The sequence below is a fragment of the Mustela lutreola genome, chromosome 11 (assembly GCF_030435805.1).
Source record: "Mustela lutreola isolate mMusLut2 chromosome 11, mMusLut2.pri, whole genome shotgun sequence".
In the NCBI taxonomy this organism is placed as follows: Eukaryota; Metazoa; Chordata; class Mammalia; order Carnivora; family Mustelidae; genus Mustela; species Mustela lutreola.
In genome coordinates, this window is record NC_081300.1 from 48,988,657 (window position 1) to 49,010,005 (window position 21,349).

The following is a 21,349-nucleotide window of genomic DNA, read 5'->3' on the forward strand; positions in this document are numbered from 1 at the left end:
AAAATCACCAGGATAATTGCATTAAACTTATTAGTTAGGGGAATTCACATCTTGATACTGGTTTCCCTACCCTGATACGTGCATGGTACCAGTCTTGGTTTTGAGATTCAGGAATTTTTTTAAAAAGCCATAACTGATTTTTGCCACTGTTCCACAAGTATTTAAATAGGAAAATTTCTAGAAAACATGGAAAATCTTTAAAGACAAAGTGGTTTTAGTAATTCATGAGTTCTACTTAAGTCTTACAAATCACACTGTAATTTCTGTGGTTCATTGACTCTACAACACCAAAGTACAGATGCACTTGTTATTCTACACACCAACAAAGAAACTTGGTTTGATCCCAAACCTAAATTTACACCATTTAAGAAGCATTGCAAGATCAGAAATATTAAAATATACTTCAATACATGAAATCCTTTGGTATGTAATCTCAACAGAATGTTAAATATGGTCAATCCTCATTATTCATGGATTCTGTATTTGGGAAGTCACTTACTTGCTAAAATTAACTTCTAAGTCCAAAATTAATACTTACAGTCCTTTCGTAGTCATGCATGAACATGCAAAGAGCAGCAAAACATTGTCACCTTATAAACTCATATTCCCAGGTGCCTTTGACCAAAGCAACACTTTGCCTTGTTCCAATTCTTACTGTAAACAAAACGTCCTTTTCATGGTCTAGTCCCAGTTTTTTGTATTTTGTGCTTTTGTTGTTTAAAATGGCCTCTAAGTGTAGTGCTGTCTTGTATTCCTAAGCACAAGAAGGCTGTGATATGGAGCACCTGGCTGGCTTGGTTGGTAGAGTATGCAACTCTAGATCTCAAGCCCCACATTGGGCATAAAGCTTACTGGGGAGGGGGGAAATAAAGAAGAATGTGATGTGCTTTTTGCAGGAAATGTGTTAAGTTTTGCTCAGACAGAAGTTACAGGGCTGTTGGTCATGAATTCAATGTAAAAAATAATAATAATAATAAATATATATATATATAAAATTAGTGTCTAAATAAATACACACATAAAACAAGGTTATGTATTGACCCATTGATGAAAATGTTGTGACCACAGGCCCAGAGAAACCTAACCCTTTATTTTCCCTAGGAGCAATGGTTCAGTATTCACAAATACAGGGTTCTCAGGGACTTTATACAACAGAACTACTATAATAAGAATCAACTCCACTTGACATCTAGAGACCTTCGTGTTATTTTTATAAAATCAATCACTATTATATACTAACTTTATCCAAAATATAAGAAATACATAAGCAAAACTTTAAGCTTTTACTAAAAAACTTCAGAAAAAATGGAACAGTACCATGTTCTTACACAGAAAATAGTAAATAATCCAAAATTTATCTTCCTTTACAAAAGTGTACCTTATTCGTGGATTCATGAGAATTTTCACATTAAATAATGAAGACCAATATTAGACATCCTTTTCTGTTGTTTTAATTGAAATCTTTTGAAAATGTCTCCTATTCATTTAAGATAGTTTCTTCATCATGTTAAGGAACTATCTTTTGGTTTAGGTTTTCAGGAATAAATGCTGTATGTTAACTAAGTATTATTCTGACATCTGTTATAGCAGATCATGTTAGTTTTGACTGCTGCTTGTATTAATATATTTCAAAATACTAAGCCATCTTGCATAACCCAACATAATTCCAACAGACTAAAACAGACTATCTACCTAAACTCACATTTCATCAAGAAAATTAAATTTCACATATAAAATTTAAAGTTTTGAAAGATTACCACGTATGTGCAAAATGCAGTAACATTAAGTTCCTATATACTTTTGGGGGGAAAAGAAGACAGGGAAGCGCATCACAGCTTCGTGTGTATTCTATACCCACTGCAGTGCTTCCCTTATAGTTAATGATGGCAATCAGTTCAAACAGCTTTCTTTTCATATAAAAATGAAATAATGACCTTTGGAATAAACACATTTCTCCCCATGAGAAAGAAAGCATGCATGCAAAGTGCATGCTCTGGGGAAGAGTGAGGGACAGAAGAAGGAGAATTTTTTTTTAAAGATTTTATTTATTCATTTGAGAGTGATAGAGTGTGAACAGTACAGAGAAGCAGAAGGAGAAGCAGACTCCAAGCCAGGAGCCTGACATGGGGCTAGATCTCAGGACCCGGAGATCATGACCTGAGTCAATGACACTTAATCATCTGAGCCACCGAGGGGCCCTGAGAGGGAGAATATTAAGCAGACTCCACGCCAGCAGAGCCCAACTTGGGGCTTCATCTCACAGCCCTGAGATCATGACCTGAACCAAAATTAAGTTAGATGCTTGGGCACCTGGGTGCCTCAGTGGGTTAAGCCTCTGCCTTTAGCTCAGGTCATGATCTCAGGGTCCTGGGATGGAGCCCTGCATCGGGCTTTCTGCTCAGCGGGACGCCTGCTTCCCCTCTGTCTCTGTCTGCTTCTCTGCCTACTTGTATCTCTTTCTCTGTCAAATAAATAAATAAAATCTTAAAACAATTTAAAAAAAATGTGTTTTTAGACTCTACACTGGAAACATCTGGATGTTAAAATTTTCACAATATAAGTTAAAAATCTTTTATGTTACTTTGGCATTTGACTTAAAATCAAAATGAACTGCCAATACAAACTGTTTTATAAAGCAGATAAGATATCATGAAGTGTTCTTTATCACTAGAGCATTCACAATTTGCAATAACCTATCACATTTAACTCTGCTTCCCTTTTAGCCTGTTAGCTCCATGAGGGCAGAAGTCAACTCATGGTTATTCATGTGTGCAAAATCTGTTCTGTCTGCCTTAAAAGTCTGCTTGCTCTCTACCCTGTGTCATCATTGATCTGAGGATGGAAAAGGTTGAGACACAGCACACACAAATGCACTTGCTATCTCTAAATTTATGTAACCCTTTACTGGAGCCTAAACCTTTTAAGATAATCTTTGCAAAAAATTACCTTCATATTTAAAAGACAAAAAACCCTATGTACATGATTAAATGTAAATACAGATTTATTTAGTTCCCCCAATTCTCAGGTTTTTTTCCTTAGCAGAAAAATAAATGGTGTAGGGTGTCTAGGTGGCTCAGTGGGTTAAAGCTTCTGCCTTCGGCTCAGGTCATGATCTCAGGGTCCGGGGATGGAGCCCCACACTGGACTCTTGCTCAGCAGGGAGCCTGCTTCCTCCTCTCTCTCTGCCTGCCTCTCTGCCTACTTGTGATCTTTATGTATTTATTTGACAGACAGAGATCACAAGTAGGCAGAGAGGCAGGCAGAGAGAGAGAGAGAGAGAGAGAAGCAGGCTTCCTGCGGAGCAGAGAGCCCGATGCAGGGCTCGATCCCAGGACCCTGAGATCATGACCCGAGCCAAAGGCAGCAGCCCAAACCACTGAGCCAACCAGGCGCCCCTAAAAAAAATTTTTTTAAATAAAAAATAAACAGTGTTAAACTATGCAAGGAACTGCATATCGTGAGAGGTATTCTTCTCTAAGCTTAACCAACTGCAATAATTTTTTAAAAATCCTCACTAACAACTGGGAAAGCATCCAATTTTGCTATCAAAGTAGGTCTTTTTCTTTTTGTTCTTAAAGGATTTCTTATAAAAGTACTTGATAAAGGAGCCACTGACAGGTACATTTCACGTTAACAGGTTTTGACACAGCTCACAAATGATAATCTAGTAGTGACTGTTATCTGTAACTTCAACTCAAGAGAATGTAAAATTACATTCTACTGAAAACCTTAAAAAAACATCCATTAGGGGCGCCTGGGTGGCTCAGTGGGTTAAGCCGCTGCCTTCGGCTCAGGTCATGATTTCAGGGTCCTGGGATCGAGTCCCGCATTGGGCTCTCTGCTCAGCAGGAGCCTGCTTCCTCCTCTCTCTCTCTCTCTGCCTACTCGTGATCTCTCTCTGTCAAATAAATAAATAAAATCTTAAAAAAAAAAAAAACAAAAAACAAAAAAAAAACATCCATTAATGAGAACAAAGTCTAAGACTCCTGAACTGGAAGAAGACTATCAGCGTTTACTAAATACCCAAGTCTCCATAAACTAAAACTCAGGGAAGGGGAATCAATTTTAGACACCAAACCACAGGACATTTGTTTCTGAAGTACCAAAAAGAAGTTATTTCACTCATAGGTAGGTTCCACAGAATGGAATCAAAGTAAAGCAACAAAACGCATATTCAGTGCATGTGAAGTAAATAGGTATATATTCTACATACATTCATAAAAAAAATTTTAGTTCAAACATTAAAAGCCTTACCTAAGAATGAAATTATTCTGGATTTGCCTAGTAGTAATACTTAGCTCTTACTATGTAAGTATCATGAATACAAATGAACTATTAAAATTTAATTTGACAGTCAACAGACAACTCTGTCCTACATTTATGTTTATTAAAAACTGACATAAACAAACAAAACCTGTACAAAAAATATCCCCAATCATGTTTCACTTTGAAATAGTAATCTTGAGAGACATTATCGCCTAGGACCCCCTCTTCCTCTACCCCGACCACGTCCTCTTCCTCTTCCTCGGCCTCGGCCTCTTCCTGCAACTAAGAAGAGAGAAAAAGCGAAGTTAATTCTCTTCTGTACTGATTGTTACCTGGGTCACCACAAATAGCATCTACAGGAAAGAAAACTTTAACCCAGCTTCTCTCAAATGTGACCTCACAGGCATCCCTCCCGACATATTACCATGCAGAACCAAAAACTGATGGCTTACAAAGATAATTAAATGTTTGTTCCACTTGATTTATTGAGAAATTCATCACATTTTAAAATATCTATCACGTCTCAAATTCAACACAAAATAAAATCCAAATGATCTGAACCTTACACAAGATGGAAGAGATATCAACAGAACATGAACACCATGTGTTAGATTTTTTGGTTACTGAATAGGATCCAAGCAAATTAATTCAAAGCTAAGAAAGTTTAAAGAACATTACATCAAGCCACCTTGTGACTCTTCAGAATCTTAAATCATTTGATCCAATCAAAACAAAGTATTGTAATCATTATAGCGACATCCCTGTGTCAGCTGGTCTCCTGTCTACTTAAATATTAGATGGACAGAAAACTCATTTCTCAAAAGAATCTATTTTCAGGGGCGCCTGGGTGGCTCTGTGGTTTGGGCTGCTGCCTTCGGCTCGGGTCATGATCTCAGGGTCCTGGGATCGAGCCCCGCATCGGGCTCTCTGCTCCGCAGGAAGCCTGCTTCCCTCTCTCTCTCTCTCTCTGCCTGTCTCTCTGCCTACTTGTGATCTCTGTCTGTCAAATAAATAAATAAAATCTTTAAAAAAAAAAAAAAAAAGATCTATTTTCAGTCTTCAGAGACCTATGAATATTAAAAAAAACCCTAACATGAAGTTCATGTCAGTCACATTCTAAACTTCAACCCACTGTTGCCAAACTTTTCATTCATAGAAACAGAGTCAGTCTAGGATTTTTGTTAAAATAAGGCAGCTTAACCACATTTATCTCTAATTCCTTCTGAAATACTACTCATAATAGAAAAGGAGTAAAAACGGTAAATACCCATAAAGAAAAAGGAAAGAGAAGGAGAGAGGGAATACAGTGGTTGAAAAATTTCAACAATTTTTTAAAGCCAGAAAGTAAACTAACATCTGTAAATGTTAAAGGAAGAACAACTCTTAGAAGACCTATGACCTTAGAAGTCAAGAGTGAGATGAAGCAGGGGGTGGAAAACAAACAAAATGGCTGACAAACATGTGGCCCAAGACTGGTCAGTCCTCTCCTCCGCACCTTGCAAAGCTAATGATTACTTCCCTGACAGGTAGGTAGGAGAGAAAAGGTAAAAGACACTTAAAACACTGAAACAGAAAGACTTCGGATCTTAAAATAACTGCAAAGTGGATAGCAACAAAAGGCAGAGAACTGAGGGGAAGGGAAAAGGGAATTAATCTAGCATTTTTCAAGCTATAGGCTACAACCTAAAATTTTTTTCTTTAAAAAGATTTATTCATTTGAGAGAGAGAGAAAGGGAGAAAGAACACAAGCAGGGTGAAGGGCAGATGGAGAAGCAGACTCGCTGCTGAGTGGGGAGCCCTGTGTGGGGCTTAATCCCAGACTCTAGGATCATGATGTGAGCCAAAGGCAGACATTTAACCAACTAAGCCACCCAGGTACCCCTAAAATTTTTTTCTTAACTAAAAGAGCATAAGAAACATATCAGAATTTGCATGTATTAAGACTAAGTAATTCTTCCCGAGATTTTTGTTTCAGTTATATGCATAAATGGGCCATGATGCAAAGTATATTTCTTAGTGTGGGTGGAAGGCAAAAAAGTCTCAAAATCACTGTATCAAGTGACCTTCTACAAAACACCCAGCCCCTTTCTCCTGCTCTGCTCCTATAATATGCTGGCTGCCAGGCATGTATTTGATAGCAATCATTTTTGCAGGGGAGCGGGGGGTTGAAAAGCTCCAGAAATGATTCCACATCCTGAAATTCTGAGTCTCCTCAGTGAAGAGGCCAGCTCACTTCTAAACTACCCTGCAGTGAGACTCACCAACTCAGGAGTCCAGCCTCCCCTCCCAGAAATTCTCTTCCTAGGGTTCTTGTTAAATAATAGATGGCCAAAACCAAAGAGGCTAAGAATCTATACTCAGAAAACTATAAAGTACTCATGAAAGAAATTGAGGAAGGCAATAAGAAATGGAAAAATGTTCCATGCTCCTGGATTGGAAGAACAAATATTGTGAAAATGTCTATGTTACCTAAAGCAATCTATATATTTAATGCAATTCCTATCAAAATACCATCCATTTTTTTCAAAGAAATGGAACAAATAACCCTAAAATTTATATGGAACCAGAAAAGACCTTGAATAGCCAAAGGAATATTGAAAAAGAAAGCCAAAGTTGGTGGCATCACAATTCCGGACTTCAAGCTCTATTACAAAGCTGTCACAATCAAGACAGCATGGTACTGGCACAAAAACAGACAAATAGATCAATGGAACAGAATAGAGAGCCCAAAATTAGATTCTCAACTCTATGGTCAACTAATCTTCGACAAAGCAGGAAAGAATGTCCAACGGAAAAAAGACAGCCTCTTCAATAAATGGGTGTTGGGAAAATTGGACAGCCACATGCAGAAAAATGAAATTGGACCATTTCCTTAACCACACACGAAAATAGACTCAAAATGGATAAAGGACCTCAATGTGAGAAAGGAATCCATCAAAATCCTTGAGGAGAACACAGGCAGCAACCTCTTCGACCTCAGCCGCAGCAACATCTTCCTAGGAACATCGCCAAAGACAAGGGAAGCAAGGGCAAAAATGAACTATTGGGATTTCATCAAGATCAAAAGCTTTTGCACAGAAAAGGAAACAGTTAACAAAACCAAAAGACAACTGACAGAATGGGAGAAGATATTTGCAAACGACATATCAGATAAAGGACTAGTGTCCAAAATCTATGAAGAACTTAGCAAACTCAACACCCAAAGAACAAATAATCCAATCAAGAAATGGGCCGAAGACATGAACAGACATTTCTGCAAAGAAGACATCCAGATGGCCAAGAGACAAATGAAAAAGTGCTCCACTTCACTCGGCATCAGGGAAATACAAATCAAAACCACAATGAGATATCACCTCACACTAGTCAGAATGGCTAAAATTAACAAGTCAGGAAATGACAGATGCTGGCGAGGATGTGGAGAAAGGGGAACCCACCTATACTGTTGGTATAACAACAGTATATAACCCACCTATACTGTTGGTATAACTCTGGAAAACAGCTTGGAGGTTCCTCAAAATGTTGAAAATAGAACTACCCTATGACCCAGCAATTGCACTACTGGGTATTTACCCTAAAGATACAAACGTAGTGATCCGAAAGGGGCACATGCACCCAAATGTTTATTAGCAGCAATGTCTACAATAGCCAAACTATGGAAAGAACCTGATGTCCATCAACAGATGAATGGATAAAGAAGATGTGGTATATACACACAATGGAATACTATGCAGCCATCAAAAGAAATGAAATCTTGCCATTTGCAACAATGTGGAGGGAACTAGAGGGTATCATGCTTAGCGAAATAAGTCAAGCGGAGAAAAACAACTATCATATGATCTCCCTGATATGAGGAAGTGGAGATGCAACATGGGGGGTTAAGGGGGTAGGAGAAGAATGAATGAAACAAGATGAGATTGGGAGGGAGACAAACCATAAGTGACTCTTAACCTCACAAAACAAACTGAGGGTTGCTGGGGGGAAGGGGTTTGGAAGAAGGGAGTAGGGTTATGGACATTGGGGAGGGTATATGCTATGGTGACTGCTGTGAAGTGTGTAAACCTGGCGATTCACAGACCTGTACCCCTGGGGATAAAAATACATTATATGTTTATAAAATTTTTTTTTTAAATGTGAAAAAAAATTAATAGATGGCCAAAGTATAAGATACTGAAATCAAGCCTACAACATAAAGATCAAATAAAGAGAGCAAATATGCGGGGAGAGAGATATAACTTGATCAAGAAACTCTTAACTATATAAAAGAGAACAAAAGAACAAACCAATGATTACGAGAGAGGAGGGGGACGGGGGCTGTATGAAATACGTGATGGGGATTAAGGAGTATACTTGTCACGATGACCACTGGGCCATATACGGAATTGCTGAACCACTATGTTGTACACCTGAAACTAACATAACATTGTATGTTAACTGGAATTCAAATAAAGACTTAAAAAAACAAAGAGACCAAATAGAAAGAGAAACCCGAGAAAAGAATGCCAAGTACAAAATAAAACTTATGGAAAAATCACTAATGTCTTATAAATTTATATCCTATCCAGTATTTTTCAGATAGAACAAGATTCTATGAAAAATTATCATAGAACAGGAGGCCTGATGATTAACTATATGTTAGACTGGAAGATAAAGTCAAAGAAATCTCTCAGAAAACAGAAAAAAAAAGGGGGAAAAAAGAGAGAAAAGACTTACATAATCACTCAGAAGACCCAATTATTAAGACTTCCAACAAAAACGAACAGAAGAAATGTACCAAAGCCATACAAGAATATTTCTTAGCTTTAAAAGGCAAGACTATCCGTGTTGAAGGGGATGATCCACCAAATAGCCAAAACAACAAAATGGAGGAAAACACAGGGAGAGCAAGCAAAGACCCAATGCCAAGTAATCAAGAAATTTCAAAATAACAGGAATAGAGTCAAATCCCAAATCTTTCCAAGTGTACAGAGGGAGGGGGACTAGGCCAGGCAGAGGAACAAAAAATGGCTTGTCTTGAACAGAAACATCAGGAATTATTAATAAATACTATACGCACTCAACGGCAAGTACATGGAATCAAGAAAACAAAAAAAATGTTCATAAATGTTTATCTCTCTTAAAAAAAAAAAAAGATTTTTATTTATTTATTCACTAGAGACAGACAAAGCATGCATGAGTAGCTGCATGAGGCAGGAGAGAGAGGGAGGTAGGAAGAATCTCAAGTAGAATCTCGGCCAAGCACAAAGGCTGTCATGGGGCTCAATCTCATGACGCTGAGATCACGACCTGAGCCGAAACCAAGAGTTGGATGCTCAACCAAATAAGCCACCCAGGTGCCCCTCAATGTTTCTATTTTGAGTAGTAGATCAAAAGACAAAAATACATTCATAAAAATGTTTATAATACTTCAAACTTACCAGCTTCTCTTTTCTTAGATTTCACCTTTGGTTCTACATCCACAAGTAGTGTATCCAGAGGTAAGCTGTCTGGTAGGATAAAATATCGAATGTTATTTCCTCGAATACTCAGTGTTTCCAGCTGTACTGGTTCTCTATTCTTCAAAGTCATTTTCACAGCTTTAAGATGGGTATTCATGCTGACATCTACACCTAGAGGGCAAAAAAAAAAAAAAAAAAAAGGCCAATTATTAGTATGATAAAGAAGATAATCAGTTTATCTATCAAGCCATAGTAAATACCGTAATACAAAACAATACAAAAGAATATTGTCTGTTCTGCTACAGTGCAAGTTGTTTCATGAGTGTATAATGTCAATATAAACCAGAAATCCTTCCTTCAGAGACTATCCCAGCATATTAATATTTTGCATGGTTAAGAATGCATACAGAGGTGAATGCAGCAAGCCATGGAGGAACCCTGAGTGATACCTGATTCACTGACACTGTGCGCAGGCATTCTGATCTTAGGGTTAGCAATGTTTAGGGATAGTTCTCTCACTATCTCCATAACTTCCTTATGCCTCATTCCACCAAGCTATAAGCCTTGTTTTAAATATAACGTCCTATAATGTACTGTAGTATTTTCCTTGTTACTAGAAATTTAACATGTCTTTTTAACTGCTTTTTTAAAGGAAAGCTACTGTTTTTGTTAATACTACTAAGTTGCACAAGTTTTTAATGGTCTTCCCCACACTATTTTCCCCATTGTTTTTAGTGTGAGATTTTGCAAAATAAAAGCACAATTTTCTAGAATAAATACATGGCATTATCTTAGATATACCTAATTACTGGAGTCTTTACCAATCTATCTCAACAAGTGGGATTAACTAAAGATCTAGTTAATTTCTGTTCCTAGGAAATCGGGTCAGAAAACACGAATTCTCTCAAATTTCCCAAAATCCATTCCAAATAGCAATTACACTTCCTCAGTAGCACATGGTTAATGACTATACAATATTGAAACCTTATATTGTACCAATTTCTTTTCAAAGCAATTGCTGTTGCAAACACGAGTACACTAAAATCAATCAGTTTAACATTGTATATCTCTCCTGGTTTATTCAGATGCTGGACCTTCAAGTTAAAACTTACTTATAAACTTACGATTTAAATATTTCAGAGACTGGGACCACATACTAAAATAGCATTTTCATTCACTTGGCTCAGCAATTCTTTTGCAATTTTGCGGGGAACACTACTATAAATGAAGAAAGGCAGCCGCCTTAAACTATACATATAGTATTATTAAAGCAGAGTAAGACATGAAAGAAAGAAAGAAAGAAAGAAAGAAAGAAAGAAAGAAGGAAAATACTCTCAAATAACCCATTTCAAACAGGAAAATCCCATCCTCTATCTTCAGGGACTTTACAATCTAATAGAGAACACAAAATTCTAAAAAAGAGTAAAATATACTTTGGGAAGATGCAACATTCTAGGTATAGGAATACATAGGCAAAATGCACAAAAGGCTTTAAAAACTAAAACAGGGTCACACGCAGGATAACGTGGGGAATTCAGTTTGGTCCTAGCATAAGTACTTAAGGTAAGGCTTAAGAAGGTCAATGAAATAATCCAAGCAAAAAGAATGAGATGTCACCAAAAAAGAATTTTGGCCTTAAAGGTGGAAGAGGCAAGGGGAAAAAAAGTGCTCTAAAGCTGTCTAATCTCCATACCTGTGATTGTTCCATGGACCTGTGTTCCATTCTTTAATTCGATGGTTACAGTTTCGTGACTCAATTTCATCAAAAATCTGTAAAAACAGTGGGAATAGAGTAACAAGTATTCACCTTTAACATTTTACATCTTTTTTAAGTCAAAGGGTGAAATTTCTAAATGTTCAAAATCTGCTATAGATGCTACCTGTATCAATTCCTAATAATAATCTGCATAACAATTTTAGCTTTCCTTGAACTATACCCTCAATATTTATGAAGGAGCATAGTAATATCAGAAGCAGTCAGGGGCGCCTGGGTGGCTCAGTTGGTTAAGGGTCTCCCTTTGGCTCAGGTCAAGATCCCAGCGCCCTGGTATTGAGCCCCAGCATCAGGCTCCTTGATCAGCGGGGAGCCTGCTTCTCCTTCCCCCTCTGCCTGCTGCCCCTGCTTATGCTTCAACAACAACAACAACAACAACAAAGCTGTCATTGAGACATTTGATTCTCTAAACCATTATTCAGCTTAACCTCCAATCCATGCATACAGATCCTAAAATCACTATAATCCACAAATTGAAATTAAGAAATTGTATGAAAGTGGTCAAATGGTACAAACTTCCAGTTAAAGGCAAATTAAATATTAGGAATGCGACATACAACATGATACCTACAGTTATTAATGCTACTGTATGGTACGTGTGAAAGTTGCTGAAAGTAGATCCTGGGCGGCAAGGGGAAGGTAGATCCTGAAAGTTCATCACAAGAAAAAAACATTTTCCCCCTTCTCTTTTTTGGTATTCATATTAAATGATGTATGTTAACTAAACTTACTGTGGTAATCATTTTGCAATACACATAAGCCAAATCATTATACTGTACACCTTAAGCTTACACTATATGCAGCTACCTCACTAAAGTACAAAGAAAAAATTATAACTGGTAGTAAAAAATTACATGCTTCATGTATAATAGATTAAAAGTCTCCCTTTCTAATCCCCCTCCATGTGTATGAGATTCTTCTAGACCACTTTATATGCACTTTTAGGGTATATATGTTTTAATGCAAATTTAGTCATAACTTTATTAACTTCTATACCCTGTAATTCTCATTCAGCTGTTTAAATACACATGTATGTTTATCACAAATCCATTTACGCAAATCCTTAGCAACAATGCTATCAATCATCTGAATCTTCATCACTTCTACAGGGGGAAAAAAGAATTTGTTTTTCCCTTTTACTTGTAAGATTGAAAATCTTTTTTTTTTTTTTTCAAAGATTTTATTTAGTTATTTGACAGACAGATCACAAGTAGGCAGAGAGGCAGGCAGAGAGAGAGAGGAAGTAGGCTCCCCGCTGAGCACAGAGCTTGATGAGGGGGCTCAATCCCAGGACCTGAGCCGAAGGCAGAGGCTTTAACCCACTGAGCCACCCAGGCACCCTAAGATTGAACATCTTTTCATGAATATAGGAAATTTGTATTTTTTTGTTGAACTACCTATTTACACATTTTCAATTAGGTCAAAAAAAATTTTTTTTTAATTTTCTACCAATTTTCCACAGCCATTCAAGTTTGTGGTTTTCATTCTTAGGTTGCTAAATCTGTGAATACTTTTCAGGTATTAAATTGTTCAAGATGTTTCCCACCACAAGACTGTAAAAGGTCTTATTCCTTCTAGTTTTCTTTTTTTCTTTTTTTTTTTTTTTAAAGATTTTATTTATTAATTTGACAGAGAGAAATCACAAGTAGACAGAGAGGCAGCCAGAGAGAGAGAGAGGGAAGCAGGCTCTCTGCCGAGCAGAGAGCCCGATGCGGGACTCGATCCCAGGACTCTGAGATCATGACCTGAGCCGAAGGCAGCGGCTTAACCCACTGAGCCACCCAGGCGCCCTAGTTTTCTTTTTTAAAAAAGATTTTATTTATTTTGAGACACAGAGAAAGTGTGCACACACGGAACAGAGCAAAAAGAAAGGAAGAGAATCTTTTTTTTTTTTTTAAGATTTTATTTATTTATTTGACACAGAGAGATCACAAGTAGGCAGAGAGGCAGGCAGAGAGAGAGGAGGAAGCAGGCTCCCTGCTGAGCAGAAAGCCCAATGCGGGACTCGAACCCAGGACCCTGAGATCATGACCTGAGCAGAAGGCAGTGGCTTAACCCACTGAGCCACCCAGGCACCCCGAAAGGAAGAGAATCTTAAGTAGACTCCGCACTGAGGGCGGAATCCAGTGCAGGGTTCGATCTCATGACCCTGAGATCATGACTCAGGACAAAACCAAGAGTCAGAGGCTCAACTGACCAAGCCACCCAGATGTCCCTTTTCTACTTTTCTGTTTAGAGTTTTTTTTTTTTTTTTTTTTTTTTTTTTTTTTTTTTTTTAAAGATTTTATTTATTTATTTGACAGAGAGAAATCACAAGTAAGCAGAGAGGCAGGCAGAGAGAGGAGGAAGCAGGCTCCCTGCTGAGCAGAGAGCCCGATGCGGGACTCGATCCCAGGACCCTGAGATCATGACCTGAGCCGAAGGCAGCGGCTTAACCCACTGAGCCACCCAGGCGCCCTAGTTTTCTTTTTTAAAAAAGATTTTATTTATTTTGAGACACAGAGAAAGTGTGCACACACGGAACAGAGCAAAAAGAAAGGAAGAGAATCTTTTTTTTTTTTTTAAGATTTTATTTATTTATTTGACACAGAGAGATCACAAGTAGGCAGAGAGGCAGGCAGAGAGAGAGGAGGAAGCAGGCTCCCTGCTGAGCAGAAAGCCCAATGCGGGACTCGAACCCAGGACCCTGAGATCATGACCTGAGCAGAAGGCAGTGGCTTAACCCACTGAGCCACCCAGGCACCCCGAAAGGAAGAGAATCTTAAGTAGACTCCGCACTGAGGGCGGAATCCAGTGCAGGGTTCGATCTCATGACCCTGAGATCATGACTCAGGACAAAACCAAGAGTCAGAGGCTCAACTGACCAAGCCACCCAGATGTCCCTTTTCTACTTTTCTGTTTAGAGTTTTAACCCACTTGGAATTCAACTCTTTTCTGTGCAACATGAAGTAGAAATCTGCCTTTATTTTTTCCCTCATTTAGACAGCCAGATGCCTCAATAATGTTTACTAAATAATCCATCCATTCCCCACCTCATCTAGTCTTTTGTTTTACCTCAACTTATTACTCTGAAATATTTCAGAGAAAGAAAAATGGAAAGGTTCACAAATTATTAAAATGTTGCCATTTAGGAACGCCTGGGTGGCTCAGTGTGTTGGGCATCTGCCTTCAGCTCCAGTCATGATCCCAAGATCCTGAGATTGTGTCCCTGTTCAAGGGGGGAGCCTGCTTCTCCCTCTGCCTGCTGCTTTCCCTGCTTGTGCTTGCTGACAAATAATAAAATCTTTAAAAAAAAGTTGTCATTTATGTGGGAGTGTCCCCACACAACTTATACTTTCACCGTTATCATCTGTACTTCATCATTCATTTTCTAATGAGAATATTCTCCTATATAATCATAACACCACAATCACATACAGGAAAATAACAATAATCTGCAATATGATCTAACGATATAGTTCTTAATTCTAACTTATAATAAATTAGAAATTTATAATTTATAGTAGAAACTTATAATATATACTTTGTACACCCTATCCTAGCATCACACTAAATGGTACATGTTGAATCACCTATTTTGCTCCCCCATTAGACTACTGCAAGGATCGAGACCTTTATATCTAACCTTGGGTGTCAAAGGCATTGGTAACAGTTGGCTGAAATGCTTCAAAGATTAAAAGGGAAGATGGGGCATCTAGGTGGCTCAGTCTTTAAGCATCTGCCTTCAGCTCAGGTCATGATTGCAGGGTCCTGGGATGGAGCCCCACAGTGGGTTCCCTGCTCAGTGGGAAGCCTGTTTCTCCCTCACAGTCCCCCTGCTTGTGTCCCCTCTCTTACTACCTCTCTCTCTGTCAAGTAAATAAGATCTTAAAAAGGTACGGGGCGGTCGTGTGCCTGGATGGTTCAGTCGTTAAGCGTCTGCCTTTGGCTCAGGTCATGATCCCAGGGTCCTGAGATCAAGCCCTGCATCAGGCTCCCTGCTTGGCGGGAATCCTACTTCTACCTCTCCCACTCCCCCTGCTTGTGATTCCTCTCTAGCTGTGTCTCTCTCTTTCAAATAAATAAATAAAATCTTTAAAAAAAAAAAAAAGGGAAGATAATCTTTAAAAACCACTATTTTAGTGGCACAGGCAGCCATCATAAGGGGGACAGACATATCAAGTCCCAAATTTTAAAAAAAAGTTAATCTGTCTTTGTATATAAAGATGCACATAGGGATGCATGGGTGGCTCAGTTGGTTGGGCATCTGCCTTCAGCTCAGGTCATGATCCCAGGGTCCTGGGATTGAGCTCTGCATTGGACTCCTTCCTCAGTGGGGAGTCTGCTTCTCCCCTGCCTGACACTCCCTATGCTTGTGTTCTCTCTCTCTCCCCACTCTCTGACAAATATATCAATAAAATCTTAAAAAAAAAAAAAAAATCCATGTATTGAATCCTTCTCATATTTGTTGTTAAAGAGAATAAAGTCTCTCTTAACAAACCGTTAATGCTTTATTTCATTGGAAAAAATTCTTTATGCTTTCAATTTAATAATCACTTATAACTCTATTAGCTTAAAATTTTCATCTAACAGTTTTCCATTATCAAGCTTTGGTTTTTAAAAAATCTTTCATTTTAGGGCACCTGGCTGACTCAGGAAGTAGAGCATGCAACTCTTGATATTCGGATCATGAGTTAGAGCCCCACATTGGGCATACAGTTTACTTAATTAAAAAAAAATTTTTATTGTCCCCCCTTAGTAATAAGGTTTAACTTTTCTTAAAGAACATTTACTTTATTACAGAGAGAGAGAAAGAGAGAGCATGCGTGCACAGAGGTAGAGGGAAATAAGCAGACTCTCTACAGAGCTGGCAACCCCATGTGGGGCTCGATCCCAGGACTGAGATCATGACCTGAACCAAAATCCAGAGTCGGACACTTAACTGACTGAGCCACTGGTGCCCCAACATTTAACTCTTATAGCGGTTCAAATCATTTGTGGAAACAGGAATGAAGTAAAAAGAAAACATTTTAATAATTAAACAATCTACCATACGGAAGTAAAAAGGAAAACCAAAGTAAGGAAAACTAGTTTCCGAAGGAATCAAAATACATTTCACCAAGTTCAAGGATGTTTCTTTGACAAATAATATTTATCATTATGCGGTAGCCCCTGTGCTTGGCAATGAGGATTAAAAATGAATGAAAGGAGCTCAAACTGTAGTGGAAAGGACAGACACAGAAGATATTTAAAGGTAACTAAATTTAAAAAGCAATAGATATACGAGCAGGCTTTTGCCAGGAACATAATGTAGCATGGATAGGAGGGAGTCAGAGCTTAGTGAATTTTTAGTAAGAAGTCTGTAAAGTTGGAAATACATTGCAAAAAGCAACAATAGCAAAGAATTGGGAGTAAGAAATAGCACAACATGAAGAGAAACTATAGCTACACTACCAATGGATTATTAAGTTCCAGAAAATGAGTAGAGAAGAGTTAGGTAGGTTCAAGGATAGCCCAAGCTGTTAAAAAGCTACTGAAGGGTTTTCATCAATGAAGTGGAGCACCAGGGTCATATTCACATTGGAAGACAAGTTAGGTGGCTAGAGCAGGACACAGGTTAAAGTTACAGTTACCAAGAGACAGGACAACAACAAATAGATCAATGAAAAGGAATAGCATCTAGAAATGAACCCACATTGATATAGTTTATTTTCTACAAGGTGCCAATGGGAATGTCAAAGGACTATCAAGACAATCAGCAAAGGAAAGCCTTTCAACAAATGATGAAATCCATGGTAGGGACACCTGGGTGGCTCAGTGGGTTAACCGACTGCCTTCGGCTTGGGTCCTGATCACAGGGTCTTGAGATCAAGTCCCATATAGGGCTCCTTGCTTGTCAGGAAGCCTGCCTCTCTCTCTCTTCCTCTGCTGGACACTCTGTCTGCTTGTGCTCTCTATCAAATAAATAAATAAAATCTTAAAAACAAAACAAATCCAAGGGCGCCTGGGTGGCTCAGTGGGTTAAGCCGCTGCCTTCGGCTCGGGTCATGATCTCAGGGTCCTGGGATCGAGTCCCACATAGGGCTCTCTGCTCAGCGGGGAGCCTGTTTCCCTTCCTCTCTCTGCCTGCCTCTCTGCCTACTTGTGATCTCTCTCTCTGTCAAATAAATAAATAAAAAAATCTTTAAAAAAAAAAAAAAAAAAAAAAAAAAAAACAAAAAAAAAAAAAAAACAAAACAAATCCATGGTAATAGGAATTTACCTTCCCTAAGATAATAGAATAATGGAAATCTATGTAGAAGAAATGACCTTGGAACCCTAACTCACACCACTTCCCAAAATTAATTTAAGATAGATCACAGGTCTAAACATTAAAGTTAAAATCATAAAGCTTTAAGAGGAAAATATAGGAGAAAACTTTGTGGTTTGAGGGTAAGTAAAAATGTGAGTACACAGAGAATAACTATAAAGAAAAAGCTGGTAAATTAAAACTTCCTCAAAATAAACTTCTGCTCACCAAAAGAAGTTATTAAAGGAACGAACGTGCAAGTCAAACTGGGAGAAATTACACTGGCAGAGGACTAGTATGCAGGATATATAAAGAATTCCTACAACTCAATGCTAAACACAATCAAAACCAAACACTTCACAAAGACATGAATTGCCAATAAGCAGGTGAAAAAGTGTTCTACATAAGTAGTCATTAGGAAAATGCAAACTGAAGCCATAACAAGACACTACTACACAAGCACTAAAATGGCTAAAACTGTGAAAACCTGGCAATTCATCAGATTATCAAGAAAGATGTTAAAGACAATTCAAAGATCTTTATGTTTGGAGTGACAGTAAGGATGATCATGCCACCAAGCATCATACAAAAATAAGTCAACCAAAAGTGCAAACCAGTTAGACAAATACCTGTTTTCTTAGCAAAAAATACATTCTCCAGTAAGAAGAAATTTTATTTCTACTAAGATTCAGAACAGGATTCAGTATAGCCTTTAAAATTTTCAGGAAAACTGCGTCACAACATGCGCTATCTTTAAATGCGACAACCTGATTCCAAAGAATCTGACACAAAACTTAAGTATTTAAACAGGCAGGTATTGAGGAACTGCAAAAACATACTTTAAATTCTGGGGCGTTTCCCTCCAAAGTTACAGTTCAAATAAAAATGGACTGAAGCCTTCCCTATGAACTCTGAATACAGATTGAGGGTTTTATGTTATTTCAATCATCCTAGAAATTATCTACCTGTCTTGACAAACAGAAAATTCCAAGAAGGCAAGGACCCACCTTAAAAAAAAAAAAAAAAAAAAAAAATCCAGGGGCGCCTGGGTGGCTCAGGGGGTTAAGTCTCTGCCTTCAGCTCAGGTCATGGTCTCAGGGTCCTGGGATCAAGCCCCACCCACATCGGGCTCTCTGCTCAGCATGGAGCCTGCTTCCCCCCTCTCTTGCCTGCCTCTCTGCCTACTTGTGATCTCTGCCTGTCAAATAAATAAAATCTTTAAAAAAAAAAAAAATCCATTATCAGCATACAGTGTAACAGGTGCCCAATAATTGATTGATCCTAACTGACAAATCCTGATTGAGACAAGAGACTAGCAACACATGTAACTGCTAACTTAATCAGAAACCTCCTCTAGGTTCAGGCGCTCCGCCTCAAGGAAAAAACTCCAAAACCATATCTATCTGCAAGAAGTTTAAAACGAATTACTCAAATCAGTAAACCAGTAGGCTCAACTAACCCGATGAAGTTTAAACACAAAATAGAAAAGCGATTATCTGCGTAATCAGCCACAGATACGTAAACTGATTCTGCCTCACGTTGGGACATTTTTTCCTGAATTAAAGTCCTATTTTGAACGAACATGTGAGTTAAGTCATCTTAACTCTAAGGAGTTATCAAAACATAAACGAAAAAAAAAAAAAAAGCCCTAATGAAATCAGACGTCCAATCCTGATTTAAAACATTTCGGAAATAGGTTTCATTATTTCCAGATAAACCGCCGTAGCTTCTAAGTACATTTTAAAAGCTCATTAATTTAATGCAATGCACACAATTTTCCTTTATACCTGCCACGTTCTCAGGGAACCTACACTTCGTTCTATTTGCCGGGCCTCAGAGCTGCGACTGCCCAGAAAAGTAATCTAGGCTAGAGCACGAGTTCTAACGAAAGGAACACCTTCAACTAACTGAGGGTAGAACTCGTAAGCCTGGCGTTGCACCTTTAAGGCCTCTAAAACACTGGGTGGCAAGAAACCGCCAGGCTCTTACGTCCCCTTGTCTGAGGACACGCGGGATCCGCGCGCAATCCTGTCTGAAGCTCTAGCTCCAGAGCCCGCGGCGGCGCGGCCAAAATGGGGCGGGAGCAGCTGGCGCGGGAGGCCGTTAGCAGGCCGCGCGCGCACGCGGCTTTCGCGCCTCCGGCAACTGGGCAGTCTGGCTTCCCGCTCCCGGCCCAAACCATCACAGCCCTCCCCCCTGGGCTACATCCTCACCTTACGAGCTTCATCCTAGCGGCGCCGTCGCTGTTTCGGTGGGATCGTGCACAAAACCCGACTACCCAGGTCCGAAAGACTAGGAGTATGAATGGCCGGAAACGCCTACTCCCTGGGATCCGACGTAAAGAGCGCGAGAGGAGCGCTGCCGGCGCGAAGCGGAAACGCCGACGCCACGCTGGGCCGCACTCCCTTCCGGCTGCGTGGAACGTCACTACGGCCCCTGGCGGCTGGAGGTGTGTCTTGCGAGGGCTGAGAGTGTTTAGAAGCTGGTCCAGGAGGAAAATTCCAGTAAGGGGGGCGATTTGAGGAGATTAGATCCGATTAGTGGGCACTTCAGAACAGCCGGGATCCGTGTGTTATGCAGCACTAGGTATACCCGTGAAGGAAGGGAAATTCTTCTGAGAAAGCCCAAAGAATAATTCTAATTCTTCTCCAACTCTAGCAATGTACCTGAAGGAAATCACTTTAGCTGATTATTTTTACTTGATTTTTATTTATTTATTTATTTATTTTTTACAGATTCTACTTATTTATTTGTCAGAGAGACTGAGTACAAGCAAGGGGGAGCGGCAAGCAGGTTCCCTTCCGAGCAAGGAACCCAATGTGGGACTTGCTCCCAGGACCTTAGGATCAAAATCTGAACTAAAAGCAGATGCTTAACACATGAGCTACCTAGGCGTCCCTATTTTTACTTTAAATTCTGGTCACAAACTTCAAAGGGGTCCCCTACACTGTTGAGAGATCATGTTGTGGTTCTCTAATAAGCTCACGAGCTATTTCATACCTTCTTTCTTCTTTCCCTCTGAAACCTTCTACAGTCTCTTCTTCAAATCACTCTCTGATAATATTTCCTACTTTTAGAAAACCAGAAGCGACCTTTTTAGTTTTCCTTCCAGTTAGAAGGTAGAAGTATTACGGCCCCTTTCAAAGGCAAATTAACACATGAGCTACCTAGGCACCTAGGAAATCTGCTTCTTCCTCTACCTTTGCCTGCCACTCTCCTACTAATGCTCTCTCTCCCTCTCTCTCCCTGACAAATAAATAAATAAAATCTTTTTAAAAAAATACAAATTTATCTTAAAGCAAAATTCTTCTCTGATGCAGCTCCAGCTATGGCTAGATTTCTTTTCGCATTAAAAATTTCTTGAATGAGGGGCGCCTGGGTGGCTCAGTGGGTTAAAGCCTCTGCCTTTGGCTCAGGTCATGATCCCAGAATCCTGGGATCTAGCTCCGCATTGGGCTCTCTGCTCAGCGGGAAACCTGCTTCTCTTCGCGCTCTCTCTCTGCCTGCCTCTCTGCCTATTTGTGATCTCTGTCAAATAAATAAATTTTTTAAAAAGTTTAAAAACAAAACAAAAAATAAAACTTATTGAGTGAGTTGTGTACACTT

General features: G+C 39.0%; 1 protein-coding gene across 1 annotated transcript; it reads right to left on the reverse strand.

The window, feature by feature from the left end:
- Positions 1–4,366: 4,366 nt before the first annotated feature.
- Positions 4,367–20,113, reverse strand: SNRPD1 (small nuclear ribonucleoprotein D1 polypeptide). Its single transcript, XM_059140187.1, has 4 exons — positions 19,957–20,113; positions 11,395–11,471; positions 9,681–9,872; positions 4,367–4,548 (listed from the first exon to the last, which is right to left on the reverse strand). The coding sequence occupies exons 1-4, from the start codon at positions 19,968–19,970 to the stop codon at positions 4,472–4,474; spliced, it is 360 nt and encodes a 119-aa protein (XP_058996170.1). The 5' UTR covers positions 19,971–20,113; the 3' UTR covers positions 4,367–4,471.
- Positions 20,114–21,349: the final 1,236 nt, after the last annotated feature.